The following is a 16,757-nucleotide window of genomic DNA, read 5'->3' as shown; positions in this document are numbered from 1 at the left end:
AATCGTAGTCGGTAAGCGGCAGCCTACGAAGACCAGCAGATGATGAGGAGAGAGAGGAAAAGCTGCCAAGCACGACGAAAATGAAACGGGAAACCGTTGCGGCGCTCAGCGCGCCAGCGACAGAAAACGCGAAAAGGAATGCGAGGTTTGCCGAGCGAATTAAGAACAAGCAGCGTGCCTCTACAGAGTTACTGGAAGGGGAGGGGTCCAGTGCACGTCGGGCTGTATGCCCGGGTGCGGGATCGCAGCAGTCAAAGAAAACGGCAAAGACGAGTAAGGATGCTGTTCAGTGCGTGCGCGCGCACATCCACACGTACACATCTACGCGTACAGATACACCATGCACACAGGCGAGATTCGGGCAGGGCGTGGCAAGAAATCGATCCTACTGAGCAAAGCAAAAAGAGGCAAAGGAAAGAAAGAGCGAGGGCTGCGGGGGAGTAAGACGTGGAGGGGTGCCAGGAAAAGCACAGAAGCGGGCGTGGCCGAGGTGTGAGAAGAGGAGAGACAAAAGGGCCGAAGATAAAAGGAGGAGGAGAGAACAAAAGAGACAAACAATAAAAACGACAAGACTACGCAAGCGCGTGGGCTTGGCGTGCAGCGCGGCGTATGTGTGCGTGGATATATATCCGAGCATGTGTGTGGGGGGGGGTGCCAGGGAGGGAGGAGAGAAGCATAGGAACAGGCGAGAGAGTAGAGAAGTGGAAAGAAAGACAGTGATCAAGACAAGCAATGACGAAGAGGTGAAGCGATAGCGCACGAGCTCGGCACCCAGTTTGTCGAGGAGGTCAACAGGCAGAAGCAGGGGGAGGGGGTTATACAGCGTCCGTCTGAAAGCGGTAGCGCCAGGGAAAGAGCAGGCGTCGCCAAAGTGCCGGCACTCGCAGGCGTCAGTGCCCTTTGGTGTTCCACGCATTTCTTCCGCCCTTCGGCTCACTTTCTCTGTCGCCAGCCTCCATCTGTTTTGACCTCGTTTGACCACAAACGCCGAAATGCACGTCGATCGCGTAGCACAGTGCACCCGATGTCTCCTTTGCTTTTTTTTTGCATTGTGTGTGTGTGTGTGTATGTGTGATCGGACTTATTGGGTCATTCTTCGCCATCATTCTGCAGCTGCTCTTTCAAGTAAGCGCATGGACACGGAAGCTGGAGCACTTGTGCTCGCCTAATTACACAAATCAGCCGTCATACGCCCGCCCAAGAGATGGAAAGAGTGACAAAGACGAGCGGAAGAGGAGGGTGTTCGCGCGGAGCCGAGGTGCCCGAAAACCTCTTGAAACCAAAAAAAAAAAAACACAACGAGTACAGCAGCATGCAGGCGGATGTGTGTGCGTCTATGGTGCAGTTAGCAGAACAAGGAGGGAGGGAAGATGGTGGAAACGGTGGCGTAAGAGTCAGTACACAGACCGAAAAAAAAGTGAGCGACCGCCACCGACAACGAAAGCACGCATAGACCAACAACAGCGGCCCTCAATACCACGCAATGGACACGCAGACACAGGCAAACACGCTGAATACAGACGAAGAAAAAGGCGCTGATGACGTCATGAAAAATGGAGGGCCCCATTTCACGCCAGTGGTGCTCGGCGGAGCTGCATGGCCATGCGGAGTGCACAAGACCGTGGCCGAGCCCCGACCACGACCTCAGGGGCAACGCCAGATCACACATCTGTTTACTCTCCCTCCACCTTTGATAGGAAGCGCGACGAATAAACCACCGAGCAGTTGGAGTGCCAACGATAGCGACGAAGACGTTCCCGTCTCTCTCGGCATCAGCAGCCTTCTCGGGTATCCCGCTTTCCACCTCTCTGCCGCCACGCTGTGTCAAGCTTGCCTAGGCGCGGTTGCCAAAGATGCAGAACGAGACGGTCGGCCAGACGACCTGCGCATCCTTTAGAGCACACATCGATGGCGCAACCCTGGGAAGACGCCCCGTCGTCTCTGACGAGGAGGACGAGCGCTGAGAACGGCTCAGCATCAGTGTCACCACCCGCACCTCACCCGCCTGGACGGAAGACAGTCTTGATACAGGCAATTCAGCATGGCCGAGTGGCAGATTGGCGGCAGAGGCGTTTCCCTTGGTGATAGTGCGACGCCGCGTCTTATCCCTCGCGGTCGACTCCGCCTTTGCGCCGGCTGCTGAGGGGGTGATGCCGTCCTCCTCCTCGTCGTTCCGCCCCTCCACCACATCCATCGCCACCAGCTCCACCACAAGTGCCGCGTCCGCCGGGAGCGCTCCGCAGGACACCACGGCCGACGCCTCCGTCGGACTCCATTCGGCGTGGCTGAGCACCCCCATCTGCCGCTCCACTGACAAGACAACGGTGGCGCCGCGGCGTACCACGATCTGGACATACTTTTCTGAGGCGCTCGGCAGGACATGGCAGATGTTGCTGACGCTCAGCACCACCGTAGTAGGGAGGGCGGAAGCCAGCCTCGCAGCGGTGATATCGGCGCTTTCCGGATTGTAGTACGGCAGCTGATCTGGCGGAGCATGGCCGCCGGCGGCGGGCACCGACGTCAACAGCGTATCGGTCTCTTGCTCCGCCGTCCCGCGCACCTGGTGGTCGAGGGAGCCGAGCAGCGTGAAGACCTGCAGGTTGCCCAACGTCCTCTCGGCCGCCGCGCGTGGACGCGTTGTTGTGCCAACGGATGGCTGCTGGTCTAAACCCCCACCGTCTGCGTCCATGCATCGCGGGAAGAGGGGATACGTGTGCAACGCGGTGTTCAGCAGTTGCGAAAGCGGGACAGCGACCTGGCCAATCTGACTCACGTCGTCCACGACGCCGTCGTAGACAGCGAAGTGACACTGGTGACCGCACTGCCACTGGCGGAGATCAACCGCTTCTGCAGCCCGGTCGTCCACATCCCCCCGTGACGGGATCCGCAGTAGCACGCTCGCCTTTGAGAGGGGCCACTGCAGAGCCGTCGTCGCTTCCTGTACAGCAGTGCGTAAGTACGGCTGCGCATCAACAGAAAGCGTGCCGATCGCGTCTATTTGAAGCTCCACCGTCGCGCCGCCGGGCAGATTAGTACACCCGCCCATGTGAAGCAGCAGAAGTGTCGTGGACTCTGAGAGGTGCAGGTGAGAGGAGAACGGTGGGCAGAGAGCCGCGGCCGACGAGGCCTTGCCAGCTGCACCGCGCGCCGGGAGCTCTAAGACAGGGAGGCAAAGGCTGCGCAGGCGCACTACACCGCGCCCGGGTGGATCGAGCGAGAGATCGTGCAGATGGCCCGGGCCAAGGCCGCGATCACTCAGCAGGATGGTCGCGCGGCCAATAACCTCCTTCTCGTCGCTGTCGCACACTTCTAGCTGGTAGGAAGCCGTGCTACCGCAGAGACGCGGGCACTGCAGCAGGCAGCTTGCCTCGGACATCGACCATGAGGCCTCGAAGGCGCTGAACGCGAGCGGTGTGCGCATCAGCTCTGCCCCAGTGCCGCTACGGAGCACGATGAATGGATCGGGGTTGATGGAGAAGCCCTCCCTCGCTAGCGAGAGCTCCTCCACGGCGAGGTGCGTCACCCAGTCGCGATTGCGGCTCTCGACGCTGTCCCCCAGCCTCGCGCCCAGGACGCCCACCACGAGGTGGCCGATCACGAGCCTGCCCGTCTGCGCCTGAAGAAGCGGCAACCGCCTCAGCCCTACTCCGCCAAAGATAAGCTCGTCTACCGTTGTCTCGGTGGAGCCGATGACGGCATCCCTGTGGTGTAGGTCAAACGACAAGATGCCGCCTTCGCCTGAGATGATGACGAAGCTCGTCTCCCCGGGCCAGGCGGGGCTGCGTGTCTTTGGAATCACACGCTCGGTTTTCAACACTGTCGTGCTTGTCGCGCCGTTGTAGAGGGAAGCGGTGACAGTGGCCTCAATGCGGTGCCTGAGGCCTTCCACCGACATCACCTGCAGGAACAACTTCGTGCTCTCCGGAGTCCCTGGCGGGTCTACGATCACTTTCTCTTTCGTTTCGAGGTACTGCCGAAGCGCCTTGTACTTGTTAGCTGTCACCGCTAGCATGGTCATTGTCATGCGCGGTTTCTTCGCGCTCCTCTGCATCCTGCCAACCGACTCGACGCTCTTCACATCGGCGTCCATCTCCGCGTTGGCGGGGAAGCCCGTTACCGATAGCTCCGTCAGCGGCATGGTTCTCTGCTCCACCCCGCCGTTCTCGTGTATACTCGCCGTCGAGAAGGAGGCCTGGTACACAATGCGACACTCGTCATCCGCGTCGCAGACGGAGAAGACGATGTCGGTGCCGCGCCGCACGAAGCTAATGAACGACGAGTGCTCAATCGGCCAGCGCGGTGCCGTGCGGTTTTCCATGACGGAGGTACGTACCAGGACACGCTCCCCCAGTGTCACTTTCACAATGGGCCGCGCGCAGCGCTGCATCACTTTGGCAGACAAGTAGTCGCACTTGCGCACGTGGAGAAGCAGGAGCACCATAGAGCCGGTGCCCATTTCGCTGTCCGTGTTCACCCCATCTGGTGCCCGCATCTCGTCCCGCTGCAGCGGAAGCACTTTGACGAAGCTGTCGAAGTAGTTTTGATCCTCAATCTTGACGTAGCGGTCCAGCATGGAGGTGGAGCGATCAACGCTGAGCTTGTTGTTGAACTGGTTAAAGTCCACGCTCGCGGGGCGCGTACGCGCGGGTGGCATCATCCGAGGCTCGCTAGAACTCGCGGGTCGCACGACACCGATAGCCCCCGGTGACAGAAAGTCATCGCGTCCGCTGGCGCAGCGCGGCGACGGCGGCACCGCAGATGATGGACGCACAAAGTGACTGCGATTGAGGGACGAGCGCGGGTTCAACGATGCCCCCAAGACGCCGCTGGCCTCGCCGAGCGCGCCGACGCTGGTGGAACGGCGAGTGCGACCGATTGATGCGTTCGGCATCGGCCAACCCGCCAGCGCGCCACCGCTGCCCTCTACGCTGAGGGCATCGTCGACGCGGTGCACATTAATATAATCCGTAGCATCAGTGGAATCACGCACGGACAACGACGGCATCGCGCGCTGCGGCAGAAAATGACTGCCTTCCAGCGGCGACGCGCTGATATCCTCCAGCTGCATCACCTCGGTCACCTCGACCAGCGCCTCGGAGTTGTGCAGGGCATCCATGCCGCTCATATCGTCGAGGCTGTCGTTCAGCTCACCCACGAGCTGCATACCCTCGTCCTCAGTGATGAGACGGACGTTGCTGTCCTTCACCTGTCGCAGGAACCTCGACTGCTTCTCCGTCATAATGAGGAAGAGTTGCCCCACAATGATCGACTGCAGCTCACTTGAGTCTCCGCTGATGTCGCAGTCAGCCGGGTTCGGTGGCGTCTCCGGCTGCACGGCAACAAGCTGGAGCACCTTTTCGTTCATGGTCTTCTCCACCTCCTTGTCGACGCCACGCAGCTCGCGGGAGGGCGCGGGCGGAGTCTCTTTTGCGTCCTCAGCGCGCAGCCCATCCTGCAGCCGCGTCATGGCGTACGTGGTCCACTGCTCAGGTGTCCACTCCACACCCGCGCGCCTGCCTCCGCGCGGCGTGCGGCCTTCCGAGGGCGACCCTCTTGAAAGCCACTCCGGTGCAGCAGCATGTGACAAAGAGAGACGCCTACCTGCGCGACTGCCAGCGCTACTGCTGCGCGCTCCTGGAGGCGCTGTCGCAAAGTCAGTTGACTGCGCACGGCTGCGCTGGCCGCCAATGCACGAACGCCATCCATTCGCTGGTGCGTTGGGGGTGGCGGGAGGTTCAAAGCCGTCGATGATGCTGGTTTCGCCGCGTTGGGTACGGTAGAGGCCGATGCCTTGCCGGCACACCTCTAGCGCCTGGGCATCGGCGCGGTTCCTCTCCAGCACCCCGAGTACCGCCTCCCGATCAAACTGCCAGAGGCTGACTGTGGAGTCGCACATCACGTCATAGGGCCACAGGTGCGGCTTCAAGCATAGCTCGCCAAAGAAGTCTCCGGCGCTGCGAGACTCTCGCCGCATCTCGGTCGCTGGGTTGCTCATCGGTTTCATCGCTGAGGAGCGTCGCATACCCAGCTGCGATTCGCCTTTGCTGTCAATGCCGTTCACGCTAGAGGGCGTCTCCGCGACGGCGGCGGTCTTCATCGAGCTTATCAGCGTCACCGAGCCGCGGCCGATAACACAGAAGAAGGTGCAGGGTGTGTTTGCGGAGACCACCGTGTGACCTTGCGGGAGGATCAGTACGGAGGCGCACCTCGCGATCTCATCCCGCATGGCGTCCGTCGTGTGCCCCAGACATGGTACACCGCTCAAAATGGACACAAGCCCAAACACGTCGCGTGTTCGGCCCTCCTCCATCCACCACACCTGCCGCTCTATGGCAGCCGCAACGATGCGGCGGGCACTCTCGGGGTACTTGAGGAAGCGGCGCAGAAGGTGGTGCGCGTGCAGAGCGTAGAGCTCGCACACGGTGATCGCGACGACTCTGCAGTTGCGCCTGTCGTGAAACAGGACGCTTTCCTCCCCCACGGCGGCGCCAGCCTCCAGCACCGCCAGTGTCTCGCCCTTCACGATCGCAGCGAGGGCACCGCGGCGCACCACGTAGATGTATGGGCAGTAGTCGCCCTCATCGAAGAGGACATCGCCGACGGAGAGAACGCGCACCTCCATGGAACGACTCAGTTTGACGCGGTCGCTCGCCGTCAGCATGGACCACATCCACGAGCGGAGAAGCACCACGGAGGTGGGAAAGTAATCGGCTAGTAGCAGGTCGCGGCGATGCGGCAGGACAACCTCGCGCAGCGTGCGCCCCATCACGTCGGCGGTGGTCAGCGACGCCTGTGCCATGCTGTACGTCACCTCCCAGAACCAGCGTGAGGAGATTATCGCGACATCGGCTTCCTCGCTCTCGCGAGTCGCGAGGAAGGACGTGGCGCGATCCTCGCACATTACAGGCATCAGACAGAGTACGCTCATTGCCTTGTGCAATCTGTGCGGCTGCGTGCAAATGGGACGTGTGGAGCCGCCGCCGCCGCCCGCGTTAGGCTTTTTACCACCCGGCTCGGGGCGCCGTTCTTCCAGCTGGCCATAGAGCAGCACCACAATGCCGCACGACACGTGCGACTCGTTGGCGTACACAATGATTTCCTTTGGTGTGAGGGACATGAACGTGGCGCCGGCTGCCAGGCTCTCCACCATTCGTTGCGGGCAGTCCGCAAGGAGCGACTTGGTGCTCATGATGGCGGCAACCACCGACCCCGGAGTGTACTGCCGAGGCGGCTGCCCGTCTTTCCAGCGCGAGCGTCTCCTAAACCGCAGGATGACGCGCATCATCACTGGCAAGAAGAGGCGGCGCAGACGGTTCATGGCCTCCTGGCTCTCTTTGGAGGCAAAGTCGATCGGATTCCGTGGAGCTGAAGAGCTGCGCTGCGCTGCGGCGGCATCGATCACGCTACCGCCCCGAAGACGAGGATTTGTGCTGGTGGCGCCAATGGAGGAGTCGCGTCGTGTCCCGATCAGCTCTGGGATTGCTGAACCGCGCCGTGACGTTGTGGCGCTGGGCAGCGGAGCCTGGGAATGACTCGGGAAGCGCGCTGGGAGCGGAGGTGCGGCGCTGGAGGCGCGTGGTGGCGGCCCCGGCTTCGTGGTGCTGGCACGACGCGCCGAAGCAGAAGCCTGCGAAGAGGTTGGCATGTCTAAACGTTTGAAAAGACCTCACAGGGATTAGAAACACCGCCCCGGTGAGACCGAAGACAAGAGGAGAGGAGAGAGGCAGGTGAAGCGGCGGAGGGGAAACAAGCAAACGAGAGTAGAGGAGGAGGAGGGGCTGAGTACACGAAACGAAAGGGAAAAGGGGGCTGAAGCAAAGCACGAGCGCTTCAAGATAGCAGAGTGCAAAAAGAAACTGCTTGTAGGTCTAAGGGAAGAGCAAGGGGGGAGTGGGGGGAGTGGGGGGGGGGCAAAATGAGGTCGGCAGAGAAAGAACAGAAGAGGAGAGAGCGGAGGGGGGGGGAGAGGAGGGCGTGAGAAGAGAAGCAGAGAAGGGTATGAGCTACGGCGAAGGCCGACAATGTGCACCCCCGCGTCCCCTCTGCCTTTTTTTTTCTGCGCACGTGTTAGCGGAGCGGAGCAAGAAAGACAAACAAGAGTGCGTGCGTCTATGAAGTCGCCGCCGTGAAGACCGGAGTGAGTGAGGCTGTGATGTTGAAGGAAGACAATAGGGGTTCAAGAACACAAAAGCGCAAAAGCGTCGAAATGGAGTGGGCCACATGCACGACGTGTGAGCACCCACGTGGGACTGCGCCTGACAACGGTACGCTGCGCAGGCCGCAATGATAAAAGGGTGCGGCAGCGCAGTCAGTAGCCCGCGTTGGTGACGCAGCGGATATGTGTGGCCTCAAGACAAGACAACAACGACGACACAACCAAAAAAAGGGTGCAGCCAGGGACACCAAGAAAGAAATCACAGAATATTAAGAAACGAAACGAGCAATGAAGGAAAAAGTGGCAGGTTCAGGACAGCGAGTCCACGAGATCCACGTATAGTGCCGGCTTCTGTGTGATGGGATAGAGAGGGGGGGGCACTGCTTGTATGTGTGTTCGTGTATAACTGATGACTTCACAGTATGTCGATGTGCGGCGACGGGGGTAGAGTTAGGGAAAGAGAAACAATGGCGGCGATGCTGAAGTCGGTGAGCAGATCTGTGGAGGGGGATGCAGCGAGATTAGCGCGGCAAAAGAGAAGATGAGCAGATTGATAGGGGCGAAACAAGAATAACACGAAAACGAAAAAGGCGGCAAGACACACACACACACACAACATACAAAAAAGAATTGCGAAAAGAGGAGGAGGACGAGAGGAGGGGGTGTGGGGGCGCTGTGTCCGTTAAGCAATGCAATGATGGTAACGGTAGCGTCTACTGCCTCAATGTGCCTTCCCTCCACTAGCGACTTCGGATTCGCGGTCCGTCTTTTCGTCGCTTCGTGGATGCTCCTGTGTCCTGCGCGTGTGTGTGCGTCGAACTTGCCTCCTCTCTTTCCGCCTTTGCACATTCGATGCTGCCTGTGGACAACGGCACAGACAGCCGATCCTGTTTGCCGTGTCCCTGCACTCCTCCTCCCCTCCGGCAACGGATTCGCCCTTTAAGGGATTCGCGCCGACGGTTGTAGGAGAGCCCTACCTGCTGCTACTTAAAGGACGCACTCTTTATGTATATTGAGAGAGTGCAGCGACTCCGGTGCTTGCCTGCTGTTGTGTGCGAGTGTACACGGAGCGCCTGCACTCGCACCTAAGGTGTACGTGGGGGGGGGGGTTGTTGTTGTACGTGTATGTGTGTAGTGGATTGCAGCGCGGCGTTCGCATGCAACGTTCCTGCCCTGCTGTCGACGGCGTCGGGAGGGGGTGGCAGAAGCGGTGATGAAAGTGGCACAAGACACAGGGGGAATCGAAAGAGAGCGCTGGGGGGGAGGGAACTGAGAGCGACGGCAGCACGCTCTGCAAGGATCGCGACAGGTGTTGAGCTTGCATGGCAAGGCAGCAGCTGCATGCTCCTCCTGCGCTGGACGAAAAAGTACGTGATGCGGCTCTCCGCCTCGTCCTCCTGGTCGCATGAGAGGACGCGTCGGCGCCGCAGCAGCACGCAACGAAGAGGTCGCAGAGAGAGAGAGAGCAGGTAAAGAGAAAGGGGAGACACGCACACATGGAGAAACATTCAGAGTCGCGACGCGAGAAGCCCCTCTTTTTCTTTTTTTCTTTGTTTTTTTTTCTTTTGTTGAAAAATCCCGCTGGCTTCGACATGCCTTCCATGTCACCTGAATCTCCCCCCTCCCGCACAGCCCCCGTTGCATGACTGGGGCGGAGGCAGACTCCGAAAGGCATCCGGTTTGCCGACAAATGGAAGGAGAAAAGCACATGCAATCACGCACCTCTTTGTGGGAAGAGGCACCCATGCCCTCGTTGCCGTCAATTGAGCCGCGACCGCAGCGGGAACCGTACCTCACACAGGCTGGACGGGGGCGTCTCAGGAACGGGGAGACGCTATGGCTATGCAGGAGAACGGTTAGCACACAACAGCATTCGCGCACCTGCCGTTGTCACTGGCAGGCAACGCGACAAAATCAGGGATAACAAGGGAGCCCCCCTCGTTCCACCCAGTGGGGAAAGAGAGAGCAGGACAACAACACCGGCAGACAAGCGAAAACAAAAAAAAAAGCGACCAGGCCCAAGCGACGCTCGCACTCGTACATATCTATCGTTAACCGTCAAACAGAGGGATGTGCAAACAGACACGCATGCACACACAGACCCCAACACGGAGGCACACTGCTTCCATGATTCGTGCAGCGAAAACAAGCAAGAACCAACGGTGACGACGGCAAGGAGTCAGCAGCAGGTCTCGGGAAGACCACCGTAGAACCATTCCCCGGGCCCAGGCATTCTTCACTTGTCCTCGCCGCGAATTGCAGCCAGCCTGGCAGCCCGTTGGCGAGCCTTTTCGTTCTTCACCTCGTTGCTGTCCTTCGCCACCCGCTTCGCCAGTGCGTCGTACTCCTTCGACACAGCCTCCAGCAGCCACTCAATACCCTCCACCAAGGCCGGGTCATCTTCTATGGCACACGTCGCCAGCACGCGGTGCGGCGCACCCGATTCCCCCATCGCCTCCTCGAGAAAGCCCTGGGGGACCACCCCCACTCCGCGGCTTTCCGGCAAGTCCTTCTTGTTTGCGAGCACCAAGAGCGGTTTCCCTTTCACATACGGGTGCTGGAGCGTCTCGTGCAGCACCTTGAGCGACTCGGCCACCCGCTCATCGCTGGCCGCTGAGTCGATGACATACACGATACCGAAGCAGTCGTGGTAGTAGTGCACCCAAATGCCGCGGAAGTTGGCGGCCCCGCCGAGGTCAAAGACGCACAAGTTGTAGTCGTCCAGCGGGAACTTGATCGGGGCAAAGCCGACGGTCGGGGTGTACTTCTTGTCCGCCTCGCCGCTCTCCAACACGGAAAGGGCGCACGTCTTGCCTGCCCGGTCGAGACCGAAGGTGGCTAGCGTCACGGTTCTCTTTTCCTTCTTCGCGGAGGTCAGCGCCGCTGCTGGAGCCGCCGCGGCACTGCCGCCGCTGCTTCCTGCCGCAGGTGCTGCGGCACCGACGTCGTTGTTGAAGTGGACCTGCGTAGGATCGTACGGGACCCTGTTCTTCTCGGACTCCTCCACGTCCTTGAGGAGGTTGCGAAGGTACGCAAAGGGGTTCTCGGGACGGTTCAGCAACACCTTGGTCGCCATGAGCTCGAACAGATGGTGGATTTTGTGCTTCTTGGCATAGGCAATGCTCGCGTCGTCTTTCGACATGATTGCTGACGTGTGGGTGTAAAGAGAGGTGTCTATGGTGTTGAGTTTCGTGCTGTAAAGCAAAGGTGCGGCACACACACACACACACGCGAGGCAGGCGTGGGATCGCGCCAAGGAAGCAAGTGTGCGTCTCGCTTCCTCTTCTTTTTAGTGGCAGCGATAGCAGTAGTGCAGATGACAGAACGAAAAATGGTCAATCGTGGGTGCGCTCAGTCGATTATGGAGGACGCAGCCTCTCTAAGGTGGCTATGCGCAGTGCGGTCACGCAGGCGTGCATATTAAGCAGACACAAATTCACTCATCCGCATCCAGAGACAACAACGCCGTTGAGGTACACGCGCTCAAGGCGACCCATTGCATCCCCGGATGGAGACGGAAGAACGAAAGAAGAGGGAGAGGAAGAGAGGAGAGAGGAGAGAAGAGTGGGCCAAGCAAGCAAACAGATACGCACAAGCACGCAACGAAGCGACGCACACACACACGCAAGGTGAGTGCATGGCAACCAGAAACACTGAACCCGCCCGCCCTCTCTTAGCTACCTGGCAGGGCAGAAGAGAGAAGGGCTACTGGTGGACATCGTGCTCGATGAGGACGTGCCCCCTTTAGCACAGCAGACAAGGTTACCCGGAGCTCTCGGTAAGTACGCAGCGCCGGTCGACAAGGACGATGCCGCGCTTCCAGGATCGCTTCAGATTTTTTTGCACCACTCCTTCGTGGGGCGTCACCCTCCCCAGCTCCACGGAATGACGCTGCTGAGTGTGGAGGAGGAGGGAGGGGGTGGGGAAGGCTACACCAACGCACAGCATCTGCCGCTTATACAGAGATATTTAGATGGATGTGGTGGGAGGGGGACTGTGAAGGTAGTTTGAGGAGTGTCAAGCGATGACAAGAGCGTATGACTGCGCGGATGTTATGAGCGGCATGTGCTGGCGATGAGGCCGTCTTTCCATGCTTTCTTTTGCCCCATCGAGAAACGCGCACGCGCCGGCCAACGTGCCTGCATGCATGTCTGGAAAGGACATGTGCTAGGCAGCGGCGCTCGCCGGTTGCCGTTGCGGATCTGGAAATCGCGTCACTCGCTTCTCTCGCTCATCCTGGACGGCCAACTTGGCGGTCCTGAGGCACTCGAGCAGCTCATACGACGCCACAGACGGATCGTAGCACCGCTGGCACGTCTTGTCATTCAGCATCAGCTCGAACAGCTTCGCCACCAGTGTTCGAGTGCCGTCCGTCTGAAAGCTCTGGTCCTCGCGCCACCTCACATAGTACTTGGAGAGGATTGGCATGGCACGGTACTCGAGCAGCTCTAGCGGGTCGGCGTGCGCCGGTACCACACTCGTCATCAGCTTCAGAAGGTCGCCTGTTGCCTCGTAAAACTCAGGAAAGCTGTCTAACAGGCCCATCGCAACGCCCAAGAAGTCTGCCTCCTCCAGTCGCGCATCCACCGACTTTTTGCCGATCGACTGCTTGGGGAGGCGCTGGGCGTCGTGCAGCACGCGGATGTGCTGCGGAATGCCCTTGTAACGGCAGATGTTAAGATTGTTCACAACTGCCTCGACGCCGTCAGCGTCGATGAACTCCTTGCCGCCCTCCTTAGGGTAGTGGCGCATGATGGAGGAGAGAAGCAGCGTGGGGAAGCGCGTCTCGGTCGGGTCACCGGTGCTCTGCTTGTACGCGTCCACAATAGTCTTCACACCGTTGCTTTGCAAGATGCGCCGCTCCACCGTGCCGTCGACGGCTTGAGTGAATGAGAACAAGGTCAGCGACCGCATCGCCATCACTCGGGCGTAGGGGTTCTTGCTATGTCGATAAGCCTGAAAGACCAGCTCCACGCCGTCCTTCTCGTTCACAAAGTACTCTGTCAGTGACGGATAGGCGGCAATGACGTTGATAAATTGAAGGAACTGGTCGGGCTGAAAGAAGATGTGCTTGCGTTGGGCGCGGCTTTTAGTGCCGGTGAAGTCCTCCACGCTAAAGTCGAGAAGCTCCTTGCCGCCTGCTGCGAGGAAGTCGCCCTCCGACAGAATTGGAGGGTCCAAGGACAAATCCATGCGATCAATGATCACTCGCGCCAGGTAGCCGTCGGCGAGCTCGTTGTCGGCCCTGAGTGCCGCTAGAAGGAATCGCATCTGCTTCGGGAACTCAAGCGGGCCAAAGAGCATGTCCGGCGGCAGCTCCAACGACATCGTCTCTGGATCCACATCGTGCAGCTCCACCCACTCCATCGTCTTGAGCAGTGGTCGCCGAATCTTTGTCACGATGGCACCGGCGGCGTCTTCGAAGGGCTCGCCGTTGTAGAGATAAAGGCCGGCGCAGATGGAGCTGAGAGCCCACGGCCAGTACCGGTGAAACCGTTCACGCGCTTTGCCCTGTGTGAACCACTCGGGGGCTCCTCGTCGCATCATCTCGCCAAACGCCAATGTGCTTAGGGTGTGTCGAAGCGTCCTCGGTGGTCAACAGAAGCGAGGGGGGGGTGAAGGTTAAACGCGGAACAGAGTTCCAGCGAGCTTCGTGTGTGTGCGTGCCTTTGTGGTGTCCTTTTTTTAGAAGCTGAGAAGCAGTCCAGCATGTGCCTGCCGGTGCACAGCAGCGCCGTCTTATGAGCGGGGGCGCGAGCGTGCGCACGTTGCAGAAACACGCTCCTGTTTCGTGCGCCACTGTTACAACGGGTCGGATTACGGCAACGATGAAGCCACAGCGCGTGGGCCTGCTGTGTCACCCACCTCTGCAAAGATGGCGGTATTGGGGGAGGGGGAGCACGGCAACGAGGGTGTGAGCGTTCGTGTGTTTGTGTGTTGCAGAGTGTGAAGTGTCAGGCAAAAAAAAAAAACAAAGAAAAACGAATGAAAAGGATGAGACAGCTTCAGTGAGCTTAGGCGGCGCAGAAAGAGCGGCATCTGGCGTCCCAAGTGCGTCGTGCACCGCAACCCCGCATCAAGAACATAAACGGAGGAGGAAGCGAATGGGAAAGCACGACGCACTGCGGTCGGAGCGTGGCGCACATGTCAAACGCATCGCAGTACATGGCTGGCTGCAGCCCCTCAATAATCGAGCTGTAAAATCCTCTGTCCGGCTTTTCTGTGTACGCGTACGTGTATGTGTTGGGGGTGGAGGGGGGAGAGGGGAGAGGAAAGGCAGTACCGTTCTCTGCACTGGCAACCACAAGGAAAGAGGATAAGAAGAAGATAGCACGCACAAAGCTGCAGAGGCGGCGGTCTCCTCCATCTCCAACACCGCTGCCCGGCTCACCTTAAAAGTGGTGCGACAAGACGCTCGAAGACTTCCTCACGAATCACCATGTAGCCGCGCTCAGCGTGCGCAACGGCATCGACCTCCCCTGCATCGATCAAATACGCTGTCACCGCCTTCTGTTGCTCCGTTGACATGTTGCGTAGCAGGACAACGTGGTGCTCAAACACTACGCGGCGACACTCGCTCTCCCACATGTGCATTTGGTCGCAGAAGGACTGCGGAACCACAAGCGTCGACACCGCATCAATGGAGGTGGTGCTCCCACACGTGCCCGCAACAGCCCTACGACGAGGGGACGCTGAAAAAGTGAAGGAAGAGGAGGCGCCGCCAGCAGACGATGGCGACGTCGTGTCACCGTTCTCCTCCCGCTCCCCGTGCCGGCGAAGCATGCTGGGGTGCGCTCGCAGCGAAAGAAAGCGTAGGACTTGTGCAGCGGTGATGCCCTTGCGCATCGCGGAGGCAAAGCTGTCCCGCGTCACGCGGTAGCAGTGGAGATTCCCGTTCACGATCTCCTCCAGCTTCGCGAACTGGTTCAAAATGTTGAGCAGGTCAGCATCGTCGGTGTACGCGTACAGACGGAAGTTCGTTTCGGTGATGATGGTGTCGGTGTCCTCGCGACGTATGTCGCTGACGCCGCTAACGCTTCGCAGGAGGTGATGATTGAAGGTGAGGGACAGCGGCGTGCTCGCGTGCCAGTGAATGGCGTGCAGGAAGTCAGGACTCAAGACAAAGCACTTGCGGTCGTTGCTGAGTAAGGGGTACACCAGCCCGACCTCGGACAGCCGTGCGAGAAGATGGTGAGCCGCGAGATCCTGCTGCCTTTCTGGGAAGGCGAAGACGTAGTGCGCAGTGTCTAGGACAGACAGCACCGCCAGCAGCTGCCAGAGAAGCGATTTTGTGACGCCGCTGCTGCCGCTGGTGTTACCGTTCCCATTCGCGGCAGCGCGAGTGAGCAGCAGAACGCGCTCCAGCGCCGCGTTCACCAGTACCCACCACCGCTGCTGCAGCGACACCATGCAGAAGCTAATCCCCTCCGGCGTGACTTCTTTTCTCGGAGGCGCTCCCGTCGACGGAGTATGGGGAACAAGGTGGGCCAGCTGCAGCACCGCGCGCAGCTCCGGTTGCCGCCCGGCCAGGGCATCCGTTGACCCGTCCAGTGCGCAGGTCATCGCAGTGCGGAGGAAGCGCTTGCTTGTTGCCAAGGCCCGCTCCAACGATACAGGGTGCAGTGGATAGCCCTCCCCGGGCGTCTCGGCGTCGCGCGGCCCGCAAAAGCGGAATCGCGGCTGGCCGCGCACCTGCGTGAGAAGGGCACGCGCCTTTGCGTCGTGCGGCGGCGCCCACGCGGCCTCCAAGGTAGCCCGTGCCTGCCTCCAGAACTGCGAGCCCGCAGTGCTCTCATCGAGGGTGCAAGACTGCGACAGCGGGTAGAGATGCTCAAACAGCTCCGACAAGGAGCGCACACCGAGTAATTCGCTCAGGTGGTCCTGCCGCGAGGTGCCACGGAACACGTCCACGGCGCGTCGCCCCGCCTGCAGCTCCGCTACAACGTGCTGGTAGACGAGCAGCAGCAGTGCAGGGCACTCGGCGCATAGCCCCTCGCGGGTCGGATAGCTGCAGATGACTTCTACAAGCGGCACGTCCAATGCCGAGGAGCTCGAGGGCATGTTGCCGCTGATCACCGCGAGAGCTTCTACGTGCTCTTTGTTAAAGTCAGAGTGAGCGCCTGCACCTACGGTGGTGGTGGGGAGGTGGGGGGTGCCTCCGAGAAGACGGCACGGCGCCGGACGCCTTCGACTCCCACTTTGCGAGCTGTGGTTGGATCGTCCAGGGCAGAGAGAAGAAAGAGAAGCGTAAGCGTCGGAGAAGCGGGCAAGGACAAGGTGAAAGAAAGAGAAGACGCAACCCGTTGAGCAGTTGGCGGGGGAATGAAGTGCGACGCCACGCACTTGCAGAAAGTTCAGCGCTGGCTAAGAGAGGCAAGAGCCTGCATAGGCAATTGCACACTCACACACACTGTATCAGTCCCCCAGAGTTTCACTGGGGTGTGCATCTCCATTGCGTTCCTCCTTTTTTCTTTCCGGCACTAACCTCGGCTTCAACAGCCTTGGTGAAGCTCTGGGAGCGGCCACCACACACACCGCCTCACCTCTGCGTGAACGCAACCGTGCACTTTGATATTCAATAGTCTCCAAGGGTCTCGCTTCT

At 59.8% G+C, this 16,757-nt stretch overlaps 4 protein-coding genes across 4 annotated transcripts; all 4 read right to left on the bottom strand.

Annotated features, from left to right (window-relative positions):
* Positions 1–1,834: 1,834 nt before the first annotated feature.
* LINJ_36_0890 (conserved hypothetical protein) lies at positions 1,835–7,318 on the bottom strand (the record flags this gene model as incomplete). The annotated part of the gene is made up of 1 exon (XM_001469483.1): positions 1,835–7,318. The coding sequence occupies one exon, from the start codon at positions 7,316–7,318 to the stop codon at positions 1,835–1,837; it is 5,484 nt and encodes a 1,827-aa protein (XP_001469520.1).
* Positions 7,319–10,391: 3,073 nt separating this feature from the next.
* Positions 10,392–11,297, bottom strand: LINJ_36_0880 (ADP-ribosylation factor-like protein; the record flags this gene model as incomplete). Its single annotated transcript, XM_001469484.1, has 1 exon — positions 10,392–11,297. One exon carries the CDS (start codon positions 11,295–11,297, stop codon positions 10,392–10,394), a length of 906 nt encoding a protein of 301 aa, XP_001469521.1.
* Positions 11,298–12,322: 1,025 nt separating this feature from the next.
* Positions 12,323–13,522, bottom strand: LINJ_36_0870 (conserved hypothetical protein; the record flags this gene model as incomplete). Its single annotated transcript, XM_001469485.1, has 1 exon — positions 12,323–13,522. The coding sequence occupies one exon, from the start codon at positions 13,520–13,522 to the stop codon at positions 12,323–12,325; it is 1,200 nt and encodes a 399-aa protein (XP_001469522.1).
* A 1,020-nt stretch (positions 13,523–14,542) lies between these two features.
* LINJ_36_0860 (conserved hypothetical protein) lies at positions 14,543–16,216 on the bottom strand (the record flags this gene model as incomplete). The annotated part of the gene is made up of 1 exon (XM_001469486.1): positions 14,543–16,216. The coding sequence occupies one exon, from the start codon at positions 16,214–16,216 to the stop codon at positions 14,543–14,545; it is 1,674 nt and encodes a 557-aa protein (XP_001469523.1).
* Positions 16,217–16,757: the final 541 nt, after the last annotated feature.

This window comes from Leishmania infantum, chromosome 36 (genome assembly GCF_000002875.2).
Source record: "Leishmania infantum JPCM5 genome chromosome 36".
Classification (NCBI taxonomy): Eukaryota; Euglenozoa; class Kinetoplastea; order Trypanosomatida; family Trypanosomatidae; genus Leishmania; species Leishmania infantum.
This window is presented reverse-complemented; position numbering and strand designations above follow the sequence as displayed.